Here is a 23,778-nt window from a genome sequence, read left to right on the forward strand (position 1 = left end):
CCGTGAAATCACGTTCTGATTGGATTATGGAGGACATGTCCAATCAGCGAGCAGTTTATTGATAAACCCCCTGGAGCACCGTGGTGTTATCAGCAAACCGATGGCTGACTGGCTAAGGCTACGCCTCGGAGCGCTCAGGGCAGCGAATGGCGCCCTGGGATTGGCTAGGAGTTTCGCATCCCGGGAGGCTCCGGAGCCTTTTTTCTTCTCGTCCCCACCCACCCCGCTGATTGGCCGCCATACGATGGCGTCACTTCCTGCTGCCGGCGAGGCCGTTGCTGTGTCCGGAGTGGAGGGGGGAGGAGACCGGAGCGAGGTGGAGAGGAACCCGCCGGGGCCGAGAACGACGGCCCCCCCCCGGCCCGGAGACGCAGAGCCGCGGGAGGGGAGGGGACGGCACGGCGCAGGTGAGGCAGGCCCGAGGCGGCGGGTGGGAGAGGCTGCGCGCGCTGCGCCGGGGGCGCGCGCGAGGCGGGGCGGGCGCGCGCGCGAGCTGTGTTTGGGGAGGTTTGTTCTCTTGTCAGCGCTTGTCTCGCCGATGCGGGGGAGGGAGTGAGGAGGGGGACCGGGGTCTTGCGCATGCGCCGGGGCCTGGGAGACGGCGCGATTAGTGTCACCGACACTAGACAGTCTGAGCGGGAGGGGCGGGGTCTCGGCCGGCTGGTGAGTGACAGGGCGGCGGCGGGGGGGGGCCCCTCTGGCCAGGGCTCGGGCTGATACCGGGCCCCCCATACATGCCCCTGCAGGCTGCCCTCCTCTACCCCCCGTCGGGACAGACAGACCCTAGCCCCGCCCCTACCCCCGCAGTCTGCCCTCACCTACCCGTCCCTGCCCCCCCTGCAGGGACAGACACCCCAGCCTCGCCCCCCCTTACGCTACCCTCATCTGCCCGCCCCACCCCCGCTGCTTCCCTCGTCTCCCTGCCCCCTGCAGTGACAGATCTGTCTGTAGGCGCCCCCCACTGCATCCTTCCCTCATCTGTCCACCCTGAGCCTTCCCTTCAGGATCCCATGATCGCCAGACCCTGCCCCCGTCCCCACTCCTTGCAGGTTCCCCTCGTGTCCCGTTAGCTCTTTGTTACTTGTTGGGGAGAATTGAGTCCCAAAATTCTCCAAGACTGGAGGTGGGGAGAGCTGTAGTGATGTTCCCCCAGGTTGGGTACCCCTGAACAAGTGTGTACATGGGGGGGATGTCTGTCGTGAAAACCACCAGGTCTGAAGATCTGTCTTGTGCACGTAGGTGGAATTCATATGGGGAGTGGGTTGGCAGTCATACCTGCAATCTCGCACCATTTGTGCTGGAAATTCTACCCAAGTCCTCACATTTGTGCAGCTTTGTAACAGGTGTTACAACCTGGAAGTTGTAGTAGACACATTGAAAAATAATTATAGGGCCAGGTCCGGTCATTCTGAATTGAGCAAAATCTTGCTGACTTCATTGTGGTGGTTACCTGCGTGAGTGAAGGACTGCAACATGGAACCCCTAGTCATTGGTTAGTGCTACTGAAGCAATTGTGGTTGCATAAGAATACTTAAGTAGATGATGAAAATGTGGTGTGTGTTATATTAAAAACACAGCTACCGGTTAATGTGTAATTTGCAGAAAACCAACGGGAGCTTTTTTATACTTATATCCGCCTTTATACTCATGTTGCAGTATAGATTTTCTCTTGGCAATTCAAATATTTGTCAGCTCACACAAATCTTTCACTTTCAAGGCATCATTCTAAGCCAGAAGGGAATGAGGTCTTCCAAAACAGCATTTGACATACTACAAAATCTAGTGAAATGAAGTTGCCATTTGATCTCTTCTGCAAGACTCTATGAAACACTTTTTTAAAAATGTGTGATTCTAAGCAAATCAAGTGTTACAAAATCATGTGACCAAGTATGTGAAGCAGAGTTTTCAAAAAAGAACCTTTTGCAGATTTTTTTTTTTTTAAAACTTGGATAGTGAATGATCAAAAGTGTGAAATGTAGGGGTAGTGTGGAAACCATTCTAAATCTGTACTACTATGAGTGACTTGCTGTTCAAGTAGGTGTGAAACAAGTTTTGGCATAGCTTAGTTCTTTAGTTTGGCACCAGGTTACCTTTCTAGTATACCCACTCACTTCTAACAACTATTCCTCCCCCCTGCTCCCCTTCTCCCAGACCTCCCCCACTTCTGGTTTGATTATTTGGAATTTTCAGAGAATAAAGATAATTTTAGGTGACTGTTTTAGAACTACTATTGGCTTGCATTTATAACATTGAACTAGTTCTAGCAAATGTAATGGAAGGTACAACAAATGGGTGCAATGTGTTACAAAACAAACTGCCAAAGTACAAAAAGATAGTTGTCTGTAGACTGTACGGAGGTCATTTGGCAGCTGCATTTTGTGATGACCTGTTCTGTTCATTCCCTCTAAGGAACCTGGCTTGGCCACTGTCAGAAGACTGGATTCTGGGCTAGATGGACCTTTGGTCTGACCCAGTATGGCTGTTCTTATGTTCTTTTATTTATATGGTTAGGATCTACATTTTTTTTACACAATCGTACTATCAAAGACAAATTCGGCAAAGGTCAAACTAGTAACCATGTGGCTACTGTTACACTTTGATGTAAAATGAAATATGTAACACAGCAAAGGGAGCATGTATATATTGCTGTGTTCTAAATTTAGGCAGCCTGTTAGTTGCTACTTTTTTCTATTAACTTTGTTGCCACTGTTTAAATTATTCAGTGATTGTAACAGTTCATTTCTAGTTCATTATTTCCCATAACTAAAAGTAATTAGTTTCGACATGATAAATGAATTTCTCTTTAAAAAACAAACTCGTGGCTGAGGTTTTTAGAAGAGTTAAAATTACAAAATTATGGTTGTTACTTCGGCCAACAATATTTTTATGAATTAGTACATGCTAAAATGTCTGGAATCCTATTATGGATTTGTATAAAAGACTGTACAACACAGACTTTCCGTTAATAGTGGTTCAAATTACACTGCCATGAGAAGACATATTCTTGAAATAATTTTAATATTAATAGGTTTAAGGAGGCCAGAAGCAGGAGAGTATGTCAAATCTCAGTTAAAATGCAGTATTGATTTGCTGGAGACATGCCTAATTTATAGATAAAATAATCTCCTTTGGAAGTTAAAATCATGAAGAAAATTGATTGAGCCCATGTATCATCTACAGTGGAGAAGGCACAAAGGATATTTGTCCCTTTGGCCTGCTTTAAATTTTTCTGGTAAAAATGTATTTCACCATTCTGAGTTAAACTAAATCATCATTGGTTAGATGACTAGAATTTAAAAACCGCATGCAGAGATTTGTAGATTCCACAGCCAGCAGAAACCACTATGATCATTTATTCTGACTTCCTGTTTAACACAGGTCATAGAACTTCCCCAAAATATTTCCTAAAGCAGATCTTTTAGAAGAAACATCCAGTCTTGATTAAAAAATTGTCAGTGATTGAGAATCCACCACGAACCTTGGTAAATTATCCATTGGTTAATTACTCTCACTGTTAAAAACTTATGCTTTGTTTCCAGGCTGCTTCAGAATTAGCAAGGGTTGAGAGAAGTCCTTGAATTTCTAGTAAATGGTAAAGTGAGGTTGATGCATTAGATTTAGAAGTTTAATGCCCTGTTGGGCAAGATGGTATCATGCTCAGGTATCTGTGGCTGCTTTTTCTCCTGGGATACTTAAATGCAGTTCTCTTTGGCTCCATATGGTATTTGAGGTTAGATTCATGGACAGAGGATTGCTTTTAAATGGGAAAGCTGGAAACTGAATTTTCTTTTTAAAGTTGGGGCCTCCATTTGAGAGGCAGGTTGTAGATAGCAGAGAGGCCATCCTATGGATTTGTTCAGCTTTTGCAGATCAAGATGGAGATTGGGAATACAAGTGTCATGTTATGATGCAGCGGTAGCAAGGCCGTAAGTAAAGTTACAGGAAAAGTTTCATTTTTATGGGAGTGTTAAAGCTTCATTTTTCAGAAATACTGTAAAACTGACGAAAGATAGAAATTAAAACTGACGTAGTATCTGAAGTTTTCATGGTAGTTTGGTGCTGGTCAGGCTGATACAAATGGAACAATAAAACAATAATCATAGAAATGCAGACGTGTATTTCAGTAGAAATATTGAAAGAGGCCACCTAGTCCTAGTTCTGCTGCTCCCCACCCTCGACCCCCACACACACACTGAAGCAGGGTTAAATATATCTAGACTGTCCCTGAGAGCCGTTTGGCTAACCTGTTTTTAAAAACCTCCATTGATGGGAATTCCACAACCTCCCTACGTAACTTGTTCCAGTGCTTAACTGTCCTTTATAGTTTTGTTGTTAGGAAAAACTTTCTATCTAAATATCCTTTGCTTCAAACTAAGCTAATTACTTCTTGTCCTACCCTTGTTGGGCTTGGAGAACAATTGATCACTGTCCTCTTTAAAACAACCTGTTACATATTTGAAACTACCTCTTCTCTAGACTAAACATGGAAAGAGTGAAAGAACTGGACATTTGTTCCAAACATCTAATTATTTTTGTTGATCTGATCTTGACTCTTTGCAGTTTGTTCTTATCTTTCCTTAAAAAGTGATGCCCAGAGCTGGACGCAGTACTCTAGCTGAGGCCTCACCAGTGACAAGTAGAGCCGAACAATTATATCCTGTGTGTTACATATGACATTGCTGTTAATGTCTCCCAGAATGATCACTTTTGAATGTGGCATCCCCCTTTTTTATCCCTTTAGACAAGTGTGTAAACTCCTTGGATCTGATTCTTGCGTCACACGTTACCCACATCTGCAGAGTAGGTATTTGTTTCTATTCTTCTTACATAATTTTCACCAGTTTCAGTTTTTATATATACCAACATGAAGTGAACATATGGAGCACTTTTGAAAGTGAGTTGCCTAGATGGAACTTAATACAAGATAATGTTTCTGCCATCCCCAGATTGTTCTGTAGCAGTTAGTGGCACTCTCTCTCTCTTCCTCTATACTGGTAGTTCAGAGAACAGTTCCCTGAACTGAGAACCAGAGAGCATGACTTCAGATCTTACACAGTTTATAGTTCCATGCCCTTCACCACCTTTATTATCAACCAAGGCCATGACCCCAACCCTACAAGTCAGTCAAGTATAAGTTGCCACCTGTACCTTACCTCCACACTTTCCCTTTAACAAATAGATGTTAGAAAAGGTCATTTCAGATGCACTAAGGCCAGGTCTACACTTAGAACATAGACTGACCTAGCTAAATTGCTCAGAGCTGTAAAAAATTTCACATCCTGGGTGAAGTGATTAAGTTGACCTAACCCCCACTGTAGACACAGCTAGGTAAGTGGAAGAATTCTTCCATTGACCTAGTTACTGCCTCTCGATGGAACAACTCCTGGCAACATAGAAAGTGTCTATGCTACAACAGGTTTCAGAGTAACAGCTGTGTTAGTCTGTATTCACAAAGAGAAAAGGAGTACTTGTGGCACCTTAGAGACTAACCAATTTATTTCAGCATAAGCTTTCGTGAGCTACAGCTCACTTCATTGGATGCATACTGTGGAAAATACATACAAACCATGAAAAAATGGGTGTTTACCACTACAAAAGGTTTTTTCTCCCCCCACCCCACTCTCCTGCTGGTAATAGCTTATCTAAAGTGATCACTCTCCTTACAATGTGTATGATAATCAAGTTGGGCCATTTCCAGCACAAATTCAGGTTTTCTCCCCCCCCCCCCCCCCCCCTTCCACACACACAAACCCACACTCCTGCTGGTAATAGCTTATCTAAAGGTTTCAGAGTAACAGCTGTGTTAGTCTGTATTCGCAGAAAGAAAAGGAGTACTTGTGGCACCTTAGAGACTAACCAATTTATTTGAGCATAAGCTTTCGTGAGCTACAGCTCACTTCATCGGATGCATACTGTGGAAAGTGTAGAAGATCTTTTATACACACAAAGCATGAAAAAATACCTCCCCCCACCCCACTCTCCTGCTGGCAATAGCTTATCTAAAGCAATCACTCTTCTTACAATGTGTATGATAATCAAGGTGGGCCATTTCCAGCACAAATCCAGGGTTTAACAAGAACGTCTGAGGAAGGTGGGGGGGGAGATTAGGTTACCTTGCATAATGACTTAGCCACTCCCAGTCTCTATTCAAGCTTAAGTTAATTGTATCCAATTTGCAAATGAATTCCAATTCAGCAGTTTCTCGCTGGATTTGAAGTTTTTTTGTTGTAAGATAGCGACCTTCATGTCTCTGATTGCGTGACCAGAGAGATTGAAGTGTTCTCCGACTGGTTTATGAATGTTATAATTCTTGACATCTGATTTGTGTCCATTTATTCTTTTATGTAGAGACTGTCCAGTCTGACCAATGTACATGGCAGAGGGGCATTGCTGGCACATGATGGCATATATCACATTGGTGGATGTGCAGGTGAACGAGCCTCTGATAGTGTGGCTGATGTTATTAGGCCCTGTGATGGTGTCCCCTGAATAGATATGTGGGCACAGTTAGCAACAGGCTTTGTTGCAAGGAAAGGTTCCTGGGTTAGTGGTTCTGTTGTGTGGTATGTGGTTGCTGGTGAGTATTTGCTTCAGGTTGGGGGGCTGTCTGTAGGCAAGGACTGGCCTGTCTCCCAGGATTTGTGAGAGTGGGGTGGGGGGAGGTATTTTTTCATGCTTTGTGTGTATAAAAGATCTTCTACACTTTCCACAGTATGCATCCGATGAAGTGAGCTGTAGCTCACGAAAGCTTATGCTCAAATAAATTGGTTAGTCTCTAAGGTGCCAAAAGTACTCCTTTTCTTTTAGCTTATCTAAAGTGATCGCTCTCCGTACAATGTGTATGATAATCAAGGTGGGCCATTTCCAGCACAAATCCAGGGTTTAACAAGAACGTCTGAGGAACGGGGGGGTGGGGGGGGGATTAGGTTACCTTGCATAATGACTTAGCCACTCCCAGTCTCTATTCAAGCCTAAGTTAATTGTATCCAATTTGCAAATGAATTCCAATTCAACGGTCTCTCGCTGGAGTCTGGTTTTGAAGTTTTTCTGTTGTAATATCACAACTTTCATGTCTGTAATCGCGTGACCAGAGAGATTGAAGTTGTCTCCGACTGGTTTATGAATGTTATAATTCTTGACATCTGATTTGTGTCCATTTAGTCTTTTATGTAGAGACTGTCCAGTTTGACAGAGAGGCATTGCTGGCACATGATGGCATATATCACATTGGTAGATGTGCAGGTGAACGAGCCTCTCATAGTGTGGCTGATGTTATTAGGCCTTGTGATGGTGTCCCCTGAATAGATATGTGGGCACAGTTGGCAACGGGCTTTGTTGCAAGGATAGGTTCCTGGGTTAGTGGTTCTGTTGTGTGGTATGTGGTTGCTGGTGAGTATTTGCTTCAGGTTGGGGGGCTGTCTATAGGCAAGGACTGGCCTGTCTCCCAAGATTTGTGAGAGTGTTGGGTCATCCTTCAGGATAGGTTGTAGATCCTTAATAATGCGTTGGAGGGGTTTTAGTTGGGGGCTGAAGGTGACGGCTAGTGGCGTTCTGTTATTTTCTTTGTTAGGCCTATCCTGTAGTAGGTGACTTCTGGGAACTCTTCTGGCTCTGTCAATCTGTTTCTTCACTTCCGCAGGTGGGTATTGTAGTTGTAAGAATGCTTGATAGAGCTCTTGTAGGTGTTTGTCTCTGTCTGAGGGGTTGGAGCAAATGCGGTTGTATCGCAGAGCTTGGCTGTAGACGATGGATCGTGTGGTGTGGTCAGGGTGAAAGCTGGAGGCATGTAAGTAGGAATAGCGGTCAGTAGGTTTCCAGTATAGGGTGGTGTTGTGATCATCGTTTATTAGCACTGTAGTGTCCAGGAAGTGGATCTCTTGTGTGGACTTGACCAGGCTGAGGTTGATGGTGGGATGGAAATTGTTGAAATCATGGTGGAATTCCTCAAGGGCTTCTTTTCCATGGGTCCAGATGATGAAGATGTCATCAATATAGTGCAAATAGAGTAGGGGCGTTAGGGGACAAGAGCTGAGGAAGCATTGTTCTAAGTCAGCCATAAAAATGTTGGCATACTGTGGGGCCATGCGGGTACCCATAGCAGTGCCGCTGATTTGAAGGTATACATTATCCCCAAATGTAAAATAGTTATGGGTAAGGACAAAGTCACAAAGTTCAGCCACCAGGTTTGCCGTGACATTATTGGGGATAGTGTTCTTGACGGCTTGTAGTCCATCTTTGTGTGGAATGTTGGTATAGAGGGCTTCTACATCCATAGTGGCCAGGATGGTGTTATCAGGAAGACCATCGATGGATTGTAGTTTCCTCAGGAAGTCAGTGGTGTCTCGAAGGTAGCTAGGAGTGCTGGTAGCATAGGGCCTGAGGAGGGAGTCTACATAGCCAGACAATCCTGCTGTCAGGGTGCCAATGCCTGAGATGATGGGGCGCCCAGGATTTCCAGGTTTATGGATCTTGGGTAGTAGATAGAATATCCCAGGTTGAGGTTCCAAGGGTGTGTCTGTCCGGATTTGATCTTGTGCTTTTTCAGGGAGTTTCTTGAGCAAATGCTGTAGTTTCTTTTGGTAACTCTCAGTGGGATCAGAGGGTAATGGCTTGTAGAAAGTGGTGTTGGAGAGCTGCCGAGCAGCCTCTTGTTCATATTCCGACCTATTCATGATGACAACAGCACCTCCTTTGTCAGCCTTTTTGATTATGATGTCAGAGTTGTTTCTGAGGCTGTGGATGGCATTGTGTTCTGCACGGCTGAAGTTGTGGGACAAGCTGCTTTTCCACAATTTCAACCCGTGCACGTCGGCGGAAGCACTCTATGTAGAAGTCCAGTCTGCTGTCTCAACCTTTAGGAGGAGTCCACCTAGAATCCTTCTTTATGTAGTTGTTGGTAGGGAGGTCTCTGTGGATTAGTATGTTGTTCAGAGGTGTGTTGGAAATATTCCTTGAGTCAGAGACATCGAAAATAGGATTCTAGGTCACCACAGAACTGTATCATGTTCGTGGGGGTGGAGGGGCAGAAGCAGAGGCCCCGAGATAGGACAGCTGCTTCTGCTGGGCTAAGAGTATAGTTGGATAGGTTAACAATATTGCTGGGTGGGTTGAGGGAACCATTGCTATGGCCCCTTGTGACATGTAGTAGTTTAGAAAGTTTAGTGTCCTTTTTCTTTTGTAGAGAAGCAAAGTGTGTGTTTGTAAATGGCTTGTCTAGTTTTAGTAAAGTCCAGCCACGAGGAAGTTTGTGTGGAAAGTTGTTTTTTATGAGAGTATCCATTTTTGAGAGCTCATTCTTTATCTTTCCCTGTTTGCTGTAGAGGATGTTGATCAGGTGGTTCCACAGTTTCTTTGAGAGCGTGTGGCACAAGCTGTCAGCATAGTCTGTGTGGTAGGTAGATTGTAATGGATTTTTTTACCTTCAGTCCTTTTGGTACAATGTCCATCTGCTTGCATTTGGAAAGGAAGATGATGTCTGTCTGTATCTGTACAAGTTTTTTTATGCAGTTGATAGATTTCCACTCCATATGGCTAAATGCAGTGCCTTGCATAATGACAGGTTTCAGAGTAACAGCCGTATTAGTCTGTATTCACAAAAAGAAAAGGAGTACTTGTGGCACCTTAGAGACTAACCAGTTAATTTGAGCATAAGCTTTTGTGAGCTACAGCTCACTTCATCGGATGCATAATGTGGAAAATACAGAAGGTGTTTTTATACATACAGACATGAAAGTTGCGATATTACAACAGAAAAACTTCAAAACCAGACTCCAGCGAGAGACTGTTGAATTGGAATTCATTTGCAAATTGGATACAATATTTCCAACACCCCCCCCCCCCCCCCCGACGTTCTTGTTAAACCCTGGATTTGTGCTGGAAATTGCCCACCTTGATTATCATACACATTGTACGGAGAGTGATCACTTTAGATAAGCTATTACCAGCAGGAGAGTGGGGTGGGGGGAGAGAAAACCTTTTGTAGTGGTAAACACCCATTTTTTCATGGTTTGTATGTATAAAAACACCTTCTGTATTTTCCACAGTATGCACCGATGAAGTGAGCTGTAGCTCACGAAAGCTTATGCTCAAATAAATTGGTTAGTCTCTAAGGTGCCACAAGTCCTCCTTTTCTTTTTATGCTACAACAGCACAGTTGCAGCGCTGTAGCTGCTGTAATGTAGAACCCAGGTCTCTAGTATCAAAACCCAAAATTATCCACTTAGCCATGATGCCTTTCAGAATGTTTGTTCTTTGCGTTTTTTCTTATCCTATCTCTGAGTATACCACATTGCTGCCATGAAGTCAGGGATAGAATCCAGAACCCCTGTCTCCAATTTTCTACCACTATTTAGCAAACCCACTAGGAAAGTGTGTGTCAAGTCCCCCTTCTAGTGAGTGTTCCCTTACAGGATAGCAATTACACCTGTAAGCCCAGGTGGTAAAGGTCTTGGCTAGGAATTTGCAGGGCTAGGATTCAAATTGACAACCCCATCATGATGTTATGGATCCACTGAGAAAATCTTTTAAAGATAATTTAATTTTCTTAGTGAAAAAACAATTTTTTTACTTAAACCATTAGAATCTGTAAACTTTGGTGTGATGGGCCAAAATATAAGTGTTTCACATTTTAATCATTTGTCACGCTTTGCTTTCAAGTGTCAGATATTGCAGGTTTGAAAGTTGAGAGATACTCTTCACAGGGGGACAGGGCAAGGGACCTAGAAAAAAGAGGAACACCCTATGTAGCCCTGCTGCCAGAGTGCAGGCTCGCATACGCTCTGCTGCTACAGTTGCTTTTGGCTGTGTCAACCTCCAGAGGTGTATGAGAGGCAATGTTGTGTTTCAGGAAGCAAGTGATGATGCTTGCTGCTTCGACTGATAAACTATGCATTGCTGTTAATTACAGTAAATTGCGTTTGGACTCTGTAATTTCAGTAACTTTTAAATGGTGGTAAAATATTAGGGACAAAAGCTCTCCTGAGCCATGTCTCAGCCTTTTCTGGAGGGTCAAGGTGGCAGGAGCAGCTTTGGCAATGCAGCTTGGCCCTCTGATTGCCAAGCAACTGCAGCTCACCCTCCCTGATACTGGGGAGTTAACCAGTGAGCTACACCAACTACCAACCCTGGATTTAAAAAAAACCCAAACCACAAAACTCTAGGAAGCTCCCACAAACTTCATTTAGTAATAAGGTTGTCAGTTTCATTATGTTTGGGTACATATTGCTTCTCTTTATCTGTTGGAGGTGGAAGTGAAAACCTGACTGAGTGTGCCACTGACCGTGTTCTTGGCAGTGTGAAGGTGACGGAGAACACAGGAGATGATTCCCTCACCTTATTTCCATGCTTTTAAGGTGTTTGGATGGATGGGGTATGTCCAGATGCAACCTTAGCTGTCACTAAATTAAGATTTTGCGTGTGTTTAACCAGAATATAACTTTAAAACTAATGACCTGTTTAGCTCTTTGTTCAAAGAGTTAATTCACTGAAAAAGTCAACTTCTTTGAGATTTTTCTCCATGGCTTATTAAATAAAATAAAAATCCAAGTGTTGAGGGACGAAAAGGAGAAAAAAGCATTCTTGATTTTCACTATTTAAGTACCTGGACTTAAGTGTCTATTACGGTCTCCAAAGGAGTTTTCTGTGGGCTTTGATACTTTTTGGCACAACAGGTGAGCACAGGACAAACACATTCTAACGTTGGCGAGATACAACCTTTTTGCTTAAGTTCTTTAACGTACCTTGGGCATCTTTTTGCGTATTAATTTTGTGCTAGGAATCCTTACAGATTTGGTGTCTGACACCTCAAATATATTTTAAATATTGAAGGTTTAGGGAGATGGGGAGGGGGTGACTCCAAGTAGTAAACTGCGAGCTGTTGGCTAGCAAGCAAGAAGCAACCCAGTTGTAATACTGATAATGATTTAGAGTGTTACCTGTGTGCCAAGCTCCCTTTGATATTCAGTTTAACTATGGCATATCTGAGACCATGGACACTAGGCCATGTCTACACTACTTCGTATGTCGGCAAAACACGTCGCTCAGAGGTGTGAAAAAAACACCCCGAGGGACATAAGTTTTGCGGGCATAAGCGCTCATGTGCACAGCACTATGTCGGCAGGAGACGCTTTCCCTTCAACATAGCTACTGCTGCTCGTTTAGGTGGTGGTTTTATTATGTCGATGGGGGAAGCTCTCTCCAATTGGTATAGAGCAGCTACACAAGCAATCTTACAGTGGCACAGCTCTATCGGTACAGCTGTGCCACTATAAGCTTGCTAGTGTAGACATGGCCTTCCCTCTTATGATGCAAAAACCTAGACTATCACACCATAAATGCCTTCTTTAACCGATGTCAGATTTTTTGGGGGGGGGAACTATAGGTTCAGTTTGTAATCTTTCTTTGGACGAGTGCTTTCAGTTATGATCGGATATGTCAAAAAGGATAGTTGGCGTAATAACTTTGAATGTCTTTTTAATTCTCACATTGGCTTTGGACAGAGCAATAAAAGAAATAGACTAATTAAAACCTATTTGTTAGGTTTTCAGCTTTTGGAAGACGCTATCCTTTTAAGTTAACATGTGTCATTCTTATAAAAAACAAGCCTAGATATATTAAAATGGAAAAAGTAATGTTTTTATATGGGGGGGTTTAATTTGGCCCTGAAACAAGTATTCATCCATTGGGAATCTTTCAGACTAGCTTTTTTTTTTTAAACTTCAGGCTTGTCTAATGAAGTTAAATTCCTTTTACCCATCTTTGGTTTAGAAGTGAAGTCTGTACAGTTCATAATTGATATTTATTGCCTATATCAAAATAAATTGCTTTGTCTCATTTCTATTGGAATGCACGAATCTGGAATTCTGTACACACATAATGCACTTAATGCATGACTATATGCATATGAGAATATTCAGGTATGTGGTTTGAGTCTTACATGACATTTTGAAGTAAATGCATGGAATTGTAAGCCAGTGTAAACATTAACTCTTTAAATTTGGAGACTGTCTCTTATATCTTGGGAAAGGAGTCAAAATTATGTTTCTGTGATTTGCCAGTCCTATCTTAGCTGTTTCTATAGGGTCTGGTAGTCTCTGTCCTATAATATGCTTCAATATTACTATTGGTCTGTTTGTTTAAAAAAACTCTCCTGTAATCTTCTTAATCAGAAAGGTACAGATAGTGAAAAATGCCTTTTTTTAGGCAAGGGTCAATCTATAACACACTAAGATATTGTTTAACTTTACAATTGTATTAATGGAAACTTAAAACCCCAAACCTTAACCACACTTCTGTTGTTGAACAGTGTTCATGTTGCTAAGCATACAACACAGTTTGGGTCCTGAGCTGGCAGGACCAGAAAGATCAGTGGAAAAATTATTTACAGAGAAAATAGGATCTTGCCCTTAAGGTTCACTAAATGTTTTTCTCCTAGATCTTACTACCATTTGTTTTCTTTTTTCACTGGAGAAAGCAGAGTGCATACTGTCCACTTCTGGCTCCGGTATGTCACTAGACATACAGCACAGGTGAAAAATTTATTGGACACTTGCTAGCTAGAGGCTCATGTGCGTTGGGGGAATTCCAGGGCTAATACTGTAGTGAAAAGCCCACTGTCCAGCATCACTGCTGAGATGGCTGATGACACTGGGATTTCTATCCCTAGAGTCTGATTCATAGACTCCAAAGCCAGAAGGAACTAGGGATGTAAAATATTAACTGGTAAGCATTAGTTTTAGCATTAACCCACCCTAACTGTTAATCCCCAGCCCATGGCTGGAGCAGCTGCATCAGCCGGCTGACCCCGGCCCCAGCTAGAGCGCCCCACCTGCGCTGGCTGACCGGAGCAACCCCGGACGGAATGGCCCCGGGCCGGCCAGAGTGGCGCCAGCCCCTCTCCCTTTAATCGGTTAAACAATATAATTTTAATCTGTTAACCGGTTAAATTTTTAAACGATATCTACATCCCTAGAAGGGACCATTGTGATCATCTAATCTCACCTCCTGTATAGTACAGGCCATAAAACTTTCTCAGAATAATTCCTAGAGCATATCTTTTCGAAAAACAAGATTGGGGCCTCCATTTTCAGTATCAATTTCTGGATAGTTGATGTGCGCCAGATGTGAAGATGACCCAGCCTCCAGCTGCTGCAAGAGTGGAGCATTCTTTTCCACCAAGTGTTTGATGCTCTACCTTTCCTTCAGCCTCCTTTTTTGGTGGTGTCATGTTCTCCTTCAAACAATTCTGGTATCTGCCTCTTCTGCTTGGGAAAACTGTAGCAGTAGCAAAAGGAATAAGGTATGATTTCACTTGTGCCTACAAAGTTCTGAATAACAACTGCAAATCTCATGAGTCTTAACTCTGAGCTGCTGCTGATGATTGGAAAAGCAATATACAGCAGTCTCAAACACTAGAACAGTCTGTAGATGAACAAAGACAGCATTACATTTGTTTGTTTGGAGGATTATTTCACATCCTTAAGGGCTAGCTATTGAAATGAAAACTTACATGTTGAAGAAAGTAGTGGCTTAGTATCCATGTTTATGAGAGCTTCCTGCTGGCTAGTAGACTTCTTTTAATCCTTGACAGATCACTTACTATGTTAGTGCCCAGAGGTCCCAAATGAGATCAAGACTCCTTGTGTATGTACATACATAGTAGGTAAGACACTCTGCCTTGAATAGTTTACCATCTAAATAAGCAAGGCAGACAGCATAGGCAAAAGGAACTATTACCCCAATTTTCAATCTGTAAAATGGGGATTATGGGGTAAAGTGAGTTGACCAAGATCACATAGGAAATCTGTGGCAGAGTTGGGCGTTGAACCCAGATCTCCTGAGTCACGATTCAGTGCCTTAACCACATGACCATCCTTCCTCTTCCTCTGTTTTTTAACTTGGGCATTGTAGGTGAATTTCCTTGTCCAGTTTGATATAAATATATATTTGTGAGAAGGTTAAGGTTGCAAAGACAAGCACACAAGTTAGGCAGTGCCAATATAAGGTTTGTCTGTGCAACTTTAATTTGGCCCCCTTATGTATATGCTTTGAAAACCTTTGATTACATAATCATATACTGTCCCCTCCTCTCTCCCTTCCTCCCACCCAATGCCCCTGCCTTGTTCACTGGATGAGTAGTTATGCAGTATTTCTTTTATCTTCCACATTCAATGTAATATGAGCGTGACATAATTAACATCAATTAACATGGCATTCGTGATATTGCAGACAAAATAGATCTTGTCAAAGTAACTTGATATCTTGATTTGAAGAGATGACAAGTTTGTTTGTTTTTTGTATTCTTGTGCTTAGGAGCCCTAGTCACAGACCCCATTGTGATAGGCACTGTACAAACACATGTAACAGACTTCTGTAAGGTATTGGACTTGGCACCATGTGATCTTTTGATTGAGGAACTAGAATTATACAAAATGAACATGGTACATGTTAAATAAATTAAAAACTGGCTAATAGGTTGGGATTGGTTCTCAGCCTTATGGCATTTAATATTTTTATGAATGACCTGGAAGTAAACATAAAATCATGACCGTTAAAGTTTGAAGATGACCCAAAGATTGAGGGAGCGGTAAATAATGGAGAGGAGATTGAAACAGAGCAATAGAGTCAGTTGGTCATTTGGGTGTAAGAAAATGATATGTTTCAATATGGTCAAATGTTCAGATCACACATCTTGGAACAAAGGTATCCTGTCAAGCAGTGACTCTGAAAAACATTTGGGAGTTATGATGGATAATCAGCCGAATGTGAGCCTCTGGACCGACTTTGGCCAAAAGGGTTAATGTGATTGTAGGATGTATAAACAAGAGAGTATCATGTACGAGTAGGGAGGGTTTTGTTACCTCTGTATTTGGCTCTGGTGCAACTGCTACTGGAATACTCTGTCCAGTTCTGATGTCTACAATTCAAGAAGGAGGTTAATAAATTGGAGAGGGTTCAGGGAAGAACCACAAGAATGATTAAAAGATGGGAAAATTATGCCTTAGATTAAAGTGAAATATGCAAGGAGCTCAATTTATTTTGTGTTTCTAAGAGAAGGTTAAAGGGTGACTTAACCACGATTTATAAGTACCCTACATGGGGAGCAGAAATTTGATGGTGAAGGGCTCTTCAGTCAACAGACCTAATATAACAAGATCCACCGACTGGAAGTGAGAGCTAGACAAACTTAGGCTAGAATAAAGGAACACATTTTTAACAGTAAGGGTAATTAACCACTGGAATAGCTTACCAAGGGTTGTGGTAAATTCTCCATCATTGGCAATTTTAAAATCAAGATTGGGTGTTATTCCTAAAAGAGATGCTGACATTCAAACAGGAATTAATTCAAGGAAGTCTTATGGCCTGAGTTATGGAGGAGGTTATAATCTATTAATGTGTAGTCCTAGTCTTCATTTAACAAACCCTGCACTTAATACGAAATTATCAGTTTCCTCGTGCACATTTCTGTGGTGCTCTCCATAACATCTGTGAACTTCACAAACATTAATATGTCTTCATAACATCCCTATGAGATAAAGGCCAAAATCATCGAGTGTCCATTATTTTTGGGTGCCCAGCTTGAAACTGTAGGGCTTTCAGAGTATTCAGCAGTTTTATTGCACTTTATATGTTCAGAGCACAGCTCCAGTTGACTATAGTTGCAATTGTGAGTGCTCACCAAATCTGGTGGCAGAAGTTTTGTTTTGGGCATTCAGAAAATGAGGAACCCACAATTAGAAGACAGCTGTGAATATTTTGACTTACATGACTTGTCCAAAATCACACAGGAACTCTGTGGCAGAGGCAGGAATAGAACTCAGTTCTCTAGAGCGGCTTTAGCATCCTTAACCATTAGAATATCCTTTCTTTTCCTACAGTCCCCTGCCACATTCACTGAGCACCTTCCAGCTTCTGCAACAAATGGAGAATGTGCCCTACAGGCAACAGCCTAATTCACTATGCAACCCTGATTCATTCCCAGAGCACTGTCCGTCCAATCTGTGCACTGAATGAGATAGGGTCCTGGGGTAGAAGTGTAGTATGTGATCACGTAATTAAAAACTCTAATAATGCATACACACAAAGGAGCTGAATTGTGCAACCTTGATTTGAGTATTTCCTAATTTTTTGAGTACTTGACTGCAACCTCCACATTTTTCTAATGTGGATCTTATGTGACTTCCAATTTTTTGAATTTGGTTCCACATGATACAAATTAAATACACACATACAGTGACCGTCAAGTTAGGTCAGTAATAGGGTTTGGATCTTTATATCCACAGCACAATCCTCTACCACTTGAGCTAATAGAGTAACCGGTAGTGGTAATATGCTGTTATCTTTGCTGATAGCAGAAGAATGCAGAGACTGAAAACTCCTGGGTTAAATCCAGGTTTTGTAGGAGAGTGTTACCTAGTGGTTATAGATCCTTCTGTCTGTCTCTCCCCCCTCCCCCCCCCCCATCTGCTCCTCTCTTCTATCCAGTCCACCTGGCTCTTGCTCCCACCACGCATCCCTACCGCCTTTTTGCCTTCTGATTTGTGCAACACCTCTCCTTATTCCTCACCCCTCTGCATTTTTGGCAGGCAGCTTCCTCCTCCATGCTGCCTGGGTGCCAGCAGAGGGGCTGTTGAGAACACAGGCAAGACAGGCTTCCTGCTGTCCGTTCTCTTGGCTGCTGGGAGGAGCAATTTCAAGGAAAGAGCGGGGCTGGATAATGCTCAGTGAAGATGGAATCTTCAGAGAATTTAACTGCCACATTCTTAACAAGTCTGTATCGACCATGTGCTAACTGAGATTTTGTACAGCCTGGGTGAATTTTTACTTGGGCTGCAAAAAGGACATCTCTAACCTCCTTGCCCTCCCACACCCACCTCAAACTTCACACCCTTTCTTCAAAGTATGGAGGTGCTAGAGCTTTTCAGTGAATGGTTGCAATAAATTTTTTTTTTAGCATGAGGAAACAACATATTTTCTCCTAATCTCGTTCTCAAACTGCTGCACTGTTTTAGCTAAGGGAGAGACCAGGCATGGGAATTTTAGCCTGAAGGGTTAAAGTTTGGTGAAGCTATAAGCAACTGAAAGTAGCGTCTTTATAATGGAAGATATCAGACACCTTTAACTATAGGTTGTGTTACCAGCTCTGCTTATAATATGTTTGATACTTAGCTGGGAAGTACAATAGAGAAAATCCTGAAAACAGAATGAGTCTAGCAGAAGCTGCAGTTTTTCTATGCTCCTTCACAAGATTGCCAGCATAAGTATTATAACAATATGGTGGTGGTAAGTACAAGATCAGTTATTGATAGTTTGCCTCTCAGCCACCTGCATTCAAATTTTAAACCCTGGTTCATTGTGATAGAAATAGAACTTCAGCCATTTTTGTCTTACATTTTCCTCTTTTTTTTTATTTTGTAGGATCATGGATTTTCCAGGACATTTTGAGCAAATCTTTCAACAGCTAAACTACCAGCGACTTCATGGTCAACTTTGTGACTGTGTCATTGTGGTGGGGAACAGGCATTTCAAAGCCCATCGCTCTGTTTTGGCAGCATGCAGCACACATTTTCGAGCTCTCTTTACTGTAGCAGAGGGAGACCAGACCATGAACATGATCCAGCTGGACAGTGAGGTAGTGACAGCTGAGGCCTTTGCTGCTCTGATTGACATGATGTACACCTCCACACTCATGCTTGGAGAGAGCAATGTTATGGATGTCTTGCTGGCAGCTTCTCACTTACATTTGAACTCTGTTGTTAAAGCATGTAAACACTACCTTACTACAAGGACACTGCCAATGTCGCCACCTAGCGATAGAGTTCAAGAACAAAATGCACGCATGCAAAGATCTTTCATGCTTCAGCAGCTTGGACTGAGTATAGTGAGCTCTGCATTAAATTCCACCCAGAATGCAGAGGAACAACAAAATACTATGAACTCATCAATGAGAAGTAACATAGAACAGCGCACTACTTTTCCTATTCGGCGTCTCCACAAACGTAAACAGTCTTCTGAAGACCGGGCCAGACAGCGAATCAGGCCTACCATAGATGAGTCCATCATTTCAGATGTTGCCCCAGAGAGTGGGCAGTCAGTAGTTCATTCACGGGAAGAATTTTTTTCACCAGATTCGCTGAAGATTGTGGACAATTCTAAAGCTGATGTTGTGACCAATAATCAGGAGGATAACACCATTATGTTTGATCAGTCTTTTGGTGCCCAAGAAGATGCCCAAGTGCCCAGTCAGTCTGACAACAGTGGAGGAAATATTTCACAAATGTCCATGGCATCTCAAGCAACACAAGTGGAAACTAGCTTTGACCAAGAAGCTACTTCTGAGAAAAACAACTTTCAGTGTGAAAATCCAGAGATCAGTCTAAATGAAAAAGAACACATGAGGGTGGTGGTTAAATCTGAGCCCTTGAGTTCCCCAGAGCCTCAAGATGAAGTGAGTGATGTTACTTCCCAAGCAGAAGGCAGTGAGTCTGTTGAAGTGGAAGGAGGAGTAGTGAGTGCAGAAAAGATAGAACTGAGTCCTGAAAGTAGTGATCGTAGCTTTTCTGACCCACAGTCTAGTACTGATCGGGTTGGTGACATCCATATTTTGGAGGTGTCAAATAACCTGGAACATAAGTCTACTTTCAGTATCTCAAATTTTCTGAATAAGAGCCGAGGTGGCAATTTTGGTGCTAATCAAAACGATGACAATATTCCAAATACAACCAGTGACTGCAGAATGGATGGAGATGCCGCTTATTTAATGAGTCCAGAGTCTGGGCCTACTAATGGCCATTCCTCTGCTACTGTGTCTCATGTGGAAAATCCATTCAATGAATCTGCAGACTCTCACTTTGTTAGACCTATGCAGGATGTAATGGGTCTTCCATGTGTACAGACTTCTGGATACCGGGCAGCAGAACAGTTTGGGATGGACTTTCCAAGGTCTGGCTTGGGACTACACTCTTTATCAAGGGCAATGATGGGCTCTCCAAGAGGTGGAGCTAGTAACTTTCCCGGCTACCGTCGCATAGCCCCCAAAATGCCTGTTGTGACCTCTGTTAGGAGTTCCCAAATGCAAGATAGTACATCTAATTCCCAGTTGATGATGAATGGGACCAGTTCCTCTTTCGAAAATGGGCATCCTTCCCAGCCTGGTCCACCACAGTTGACCAGGGCATCTGCTGATGTTCTTTCAAAATGTAAGAAGGCCTTATCTGAGCACAATGTCTTGGTTGTAGAAGGTGCTCGCAAATATGCCTGTAAAATCTGCTGCAAGACTTTCCTGACCTTAACAGACTGTAAGAAGCACATCCGTGTGCACACAGGAGAAAAGCCTTATGCCTGTTTAAAGTGCGGCAAACGGTTCAGCCAGTCCAGCCATTTGTATAAACATTCCAAAACCACTTGCCTGCGGTGGCAGAGCAGCAACCTACCCAGCACTTTGCTTTAATCCTTCCCCCCAAGCCCATACAAATAATGCCAATACAAATTGTAGGAACGTGAACTGAACGATGTCTGGAGTATTAACACTATTTTGTTCAAGACTGCAGGTTAAGAAGCTGCCCTTGTAGTAAACACTTAAGTGTGATTGTGCCCCCCCCCCCCCCCAAAAAAAAAAAAAAAAAAAAGTCTTGGTCCTGTAAAATGGGGATAATACCATACCTACCTCACAGGGGTGTTGTGAGGCTTAAACAACTGTTTGGACGCGTTTTGAGATGCTCTGAAGGAGGCACTATAGACGTATTAAGTATTATTATTATTATGTAAATGCAGGTCTTGGGCTCATGGGGATGCAATCCCTAAAACCAAGTAGGGGTTGCTGTGGGGGGAGGTGGGAGGGAAGAAATAGGTAGGAGAGAATGGGTGAAAATGTAGCCAGCTCCTAATTATGTTAAAGTAGCACGTTTCAAGGATGAGAAACTGAAGTGCAAATTTTTTTTAGGAATTTTGTAAAATTGTGAAAGTGTTTAAATAAATAACTTGTAAAATAAGTTGATACATTATGTGTATGAACAAAAATGCAAAGAGCTCTTTACTGTTACTAATGCAGATTGCATATCCTTAAAGAAAAACAATCTTGGATACACCTGTCTACCACAAAATGCTTTAAAATGTTAATTAGGAAAATAGTTGTAGGGGTTCTGAATGTATTTTTGGCTGTTTTCCTGTAATGGACACTGTAATGAAGGTGCTTACCTTGAGTCCAAGACAAGTAACGTTTGGACTGTTAGATGTGTATATAGTTTGAATACAGCAAGATCTCCTAGGTGTTTCACCATTTTTTTCTGTAAAAACTTGTAATGAGTGATAAGTGACGTACTGTTTCTGTATGTGCTATTCTTAGCAGTATTTTAACCAACTTGTATTTCATATGTTAAAACTCCATATACATAGATGTCTGAAAAGAGCTTGTTATTGTCTACTTTATTTTAAATGGGAGATATGATCTGTGGTGGCTTCTTTTATTGTATAAGATAGTCTCTTACCCTTTCCAGATGCTGACAGTCAATCTGATCCAACTTATTGTGTAAGCAGACTATCCTTTTCTGATGCTCTTATCTTCAGGCTTTTTAATTTCCTTCTCCATATACTTATTGTCCTCCCAACCATGGATTACTTTGATCTGAGGAACAGTCAGGAATAAGAGCCTGTCTTGCCATATTCATATGCCTCTCTGGATAAAATGTAGCAGTTGACTCTAATTCTTCAATTTAGAGAAGTATCATAAATGTACTTTCCCACAAGTAAAAATCCAACACAAATTTAATTTAAAAAATAGCACTGTACACCTTGTAAAACAAGTTCAGTAATCTGTTTCCCGTGAATCTCACAGATCTTATTTTAATTTCCTCTTCTTTGATACCATTGTAACTAAAAAAAGGAAAGGAGTACTTGTGGCACCTTAGAGACTAACAATGGGTTTGGTTTTTTTTTTTAAGATGCACATCAACTAACTCCTGGAGTTCAACAAACTGGGTTTCTATTAACATTTTGGAGCACTTCTGCGGACCAGCGTTACTCCGTTTATGCAGAATTTGGGTTAGTGCTTCAGCACATCTGTCATATCCAGAAGAGACAGATCATGAGCATCTAATATAGCTAATTCTCAGAAGCAGCAGTTGGGGCTTTTTTTAATATAAAAAAAGCATTTGCAAACTTTCCAACCTCCTCCTCTTCAATCTGTTATGTAGCAAACTCATTCTGTGTCTGACTTTGATTAAACCTATGCTATTTTTTTAATAGGGATGTTGGCCTCCTGAAAAATCTTGGATTTATTTGAATGAAAGCTGAAAATTTAAATCCTTATTCCTCAGTTCTGTAGCTAGTTTAGTCTTGAGTGACTGAGACAGTTGAAACACTGGAACTAAACAATCATGGTCAGTACCACAGAAACACGGGACTCTGTATGAAACAATATCTGGCTGAGAGAGAAATAAAATGTACTCTTCTCTCCCGCTTTGTGGTGAGAAAACTGCCTAAGGGGTGTTAACATTTGATTTGCAATTTAAGCTTCTAAGGTAAGCAGGAACTTGAAACTATTATGAATGACATGATTCAATTTTTTTAAAACCTCACAGTCCCATGACTGTTTTTTAATGGTTACACTTCTGGCTTTTGTTTTTTTCAGGCACCAAGGAAATGTGCCAAGTTCATGAATAACATTAGAAAATGCTGCATTTTATGTGGTAATCATGTTGATGTCAAGGGATCAGTATTGTACTACGTCAGTCTCACTGCATCTCCATTAAAACTAGATCATCACTACAGTGCGGTGTTTTCTAATTTAATCTTATGTTGATGTTGCCTTATTGCTAATCTCTTGCCTTTTTCCAGTTTTGTTCCAAAACCTATTTTTTTTCTATTTTCCAGCTGTTTTCTTTATCTAGCACCTGTGTCTAAAACTCTCCCCACTCACAGGAAGAAAGCAGAGATGGGGGTGGGGCAATTAATGCACTTAAAATTAAGAATGAATATGAACATGTAAATGAAACCTATATTTAACTGTACTTCTGGATCAGTTTTTATAATAAAACGTTTGTGGTTATGTGAAAGGCCATAGTGGTAGGGAGGGCTGCTCTCTTCAGAAACAACAAAGAAAAAAATTAAAATAAACCTTGAATCTTTTAGATGTAACGAACTTAATTTTCAGCATATCAAATTATAGTGTTTCTAGGAGGACATATTACAGCTTCAGTAACCCATGTCTGACTGCTGTTGCTTTCTTGGTCTTCCTATGTGAAGCAATATCTCAGAATAAGCACTCACTACTGAACTGACCCATCTTGTAAAATGAGCAATATCTAATCTCCAAACCTGACAATTACAAAAATAACCTCACCCTGCTTGTGTTCAGACTTAATAGCCAAGCACTATAGTGCCATCTCACATGAAGCTATCAGTATGTTTATAATGTTATGAGATACATCTGAAAATAAACACTACATTTTTGTGCTGATGTGTCTGATTTAATTATTCACTTAATCCTGACTGGAACACTGATGGCCTGCAGTGGGTCTACCAGTCGGTGTGTTGGTCTCGGTGGAGTTGGTTCTCCCCTACAAAGCCCTAAATAACCTGGGACAGCCTTACCTGAGGGCTTGTGTCTCTCCCTGTACCATGCTGCCATTTGCAGGAATGCCTGAGCTGGAACCCTCTTGTAATAAAGCAAAGCGGGTGGCTGGCAGGGCATTCGGTGTGTGGGCTTGAGGACTCTGAACTGTCCAAATTTGGTGACCTTCCAGGTATGGTGTAAAACACATCTGTTTGGGTATTTTTGGAGAA

At 42.0% G+C, this 23,778-nt stretch overlaps 1 protein-coding gene across 4 annotated transcripts; it reads left to right on the forward strand.

Moving 5' to 3' along the window:
* The first annotated feature begins 200 nt into the window (after positions 1 to 200).
* Positions 201 to 23,448, forward strand: ZBTB5 (zinc finger and BTB domain containing 5). 4 transcript variants are annotated; one of them, XM_037902190.2, is made up of 2 exons: positions 201 to 407; positions 18,415 to 23,448. In XM_037902190.2, the coding sequence occupies exon 2, from the start codon at positions 18,419 to 18,421 to the stop codon at positions 20,444 to 20,446; it is 2,028 nt and encodes a 675-aa protein (XP_037758118.1). In that variant the 5' UTR covers positions 201 to 407; positions 18,415 to 18,418; the 3' UTR covers positions 20,447 to 23,448. The 4 variants fall into 4 exon arrangements, with proteins under 4 accessions (XP_037758118.1, XP_037758117.1, XP_037758116.1 ...); XM_037902189.2 differs by lacking the exon at positions 201 to 407 and adding an exon at positions 11,244 to 11,368; XM_037902188.2 differs by lacking the exon at positions 201 to 407 and adding an exon at positions 11,452 to 14,296.
* Positions 23,449 to 23,778: the final 330 nt, after the last annotated feature.

The sequence above is a fragment of the Chelonia mydas genome, chromosome 5, assembly GCF_015237465.2.
Source record: "Chelonia mydas isolate rCheMyd1 chromosome 5, rCheMyd1.pri.v2, whole genome shotgun sequence".
In the NCBI taxonomy this organism is placed as follows: Eukaryota; Metazoa; Chordata; order Testudines; family Cheloniidae; genus Chelonia; species Chelonia mydas.

Coding starts and splice junctions, on each gene's coding strand:
- ZBTB5 (XM_037902188.2), top strand. CDS start 14,223: ATGTTCTCCTTCAAACAATTCTGGTATCTGCCTCTTCTGCTTGGGAAA. Junction 14,297..18,414: donor GCAGTAGCAAAAGGAATAAG/GTATGATTTCAC, acceptor TTTATTTTGTAG/GATCATGGATTTTCCAGGAC.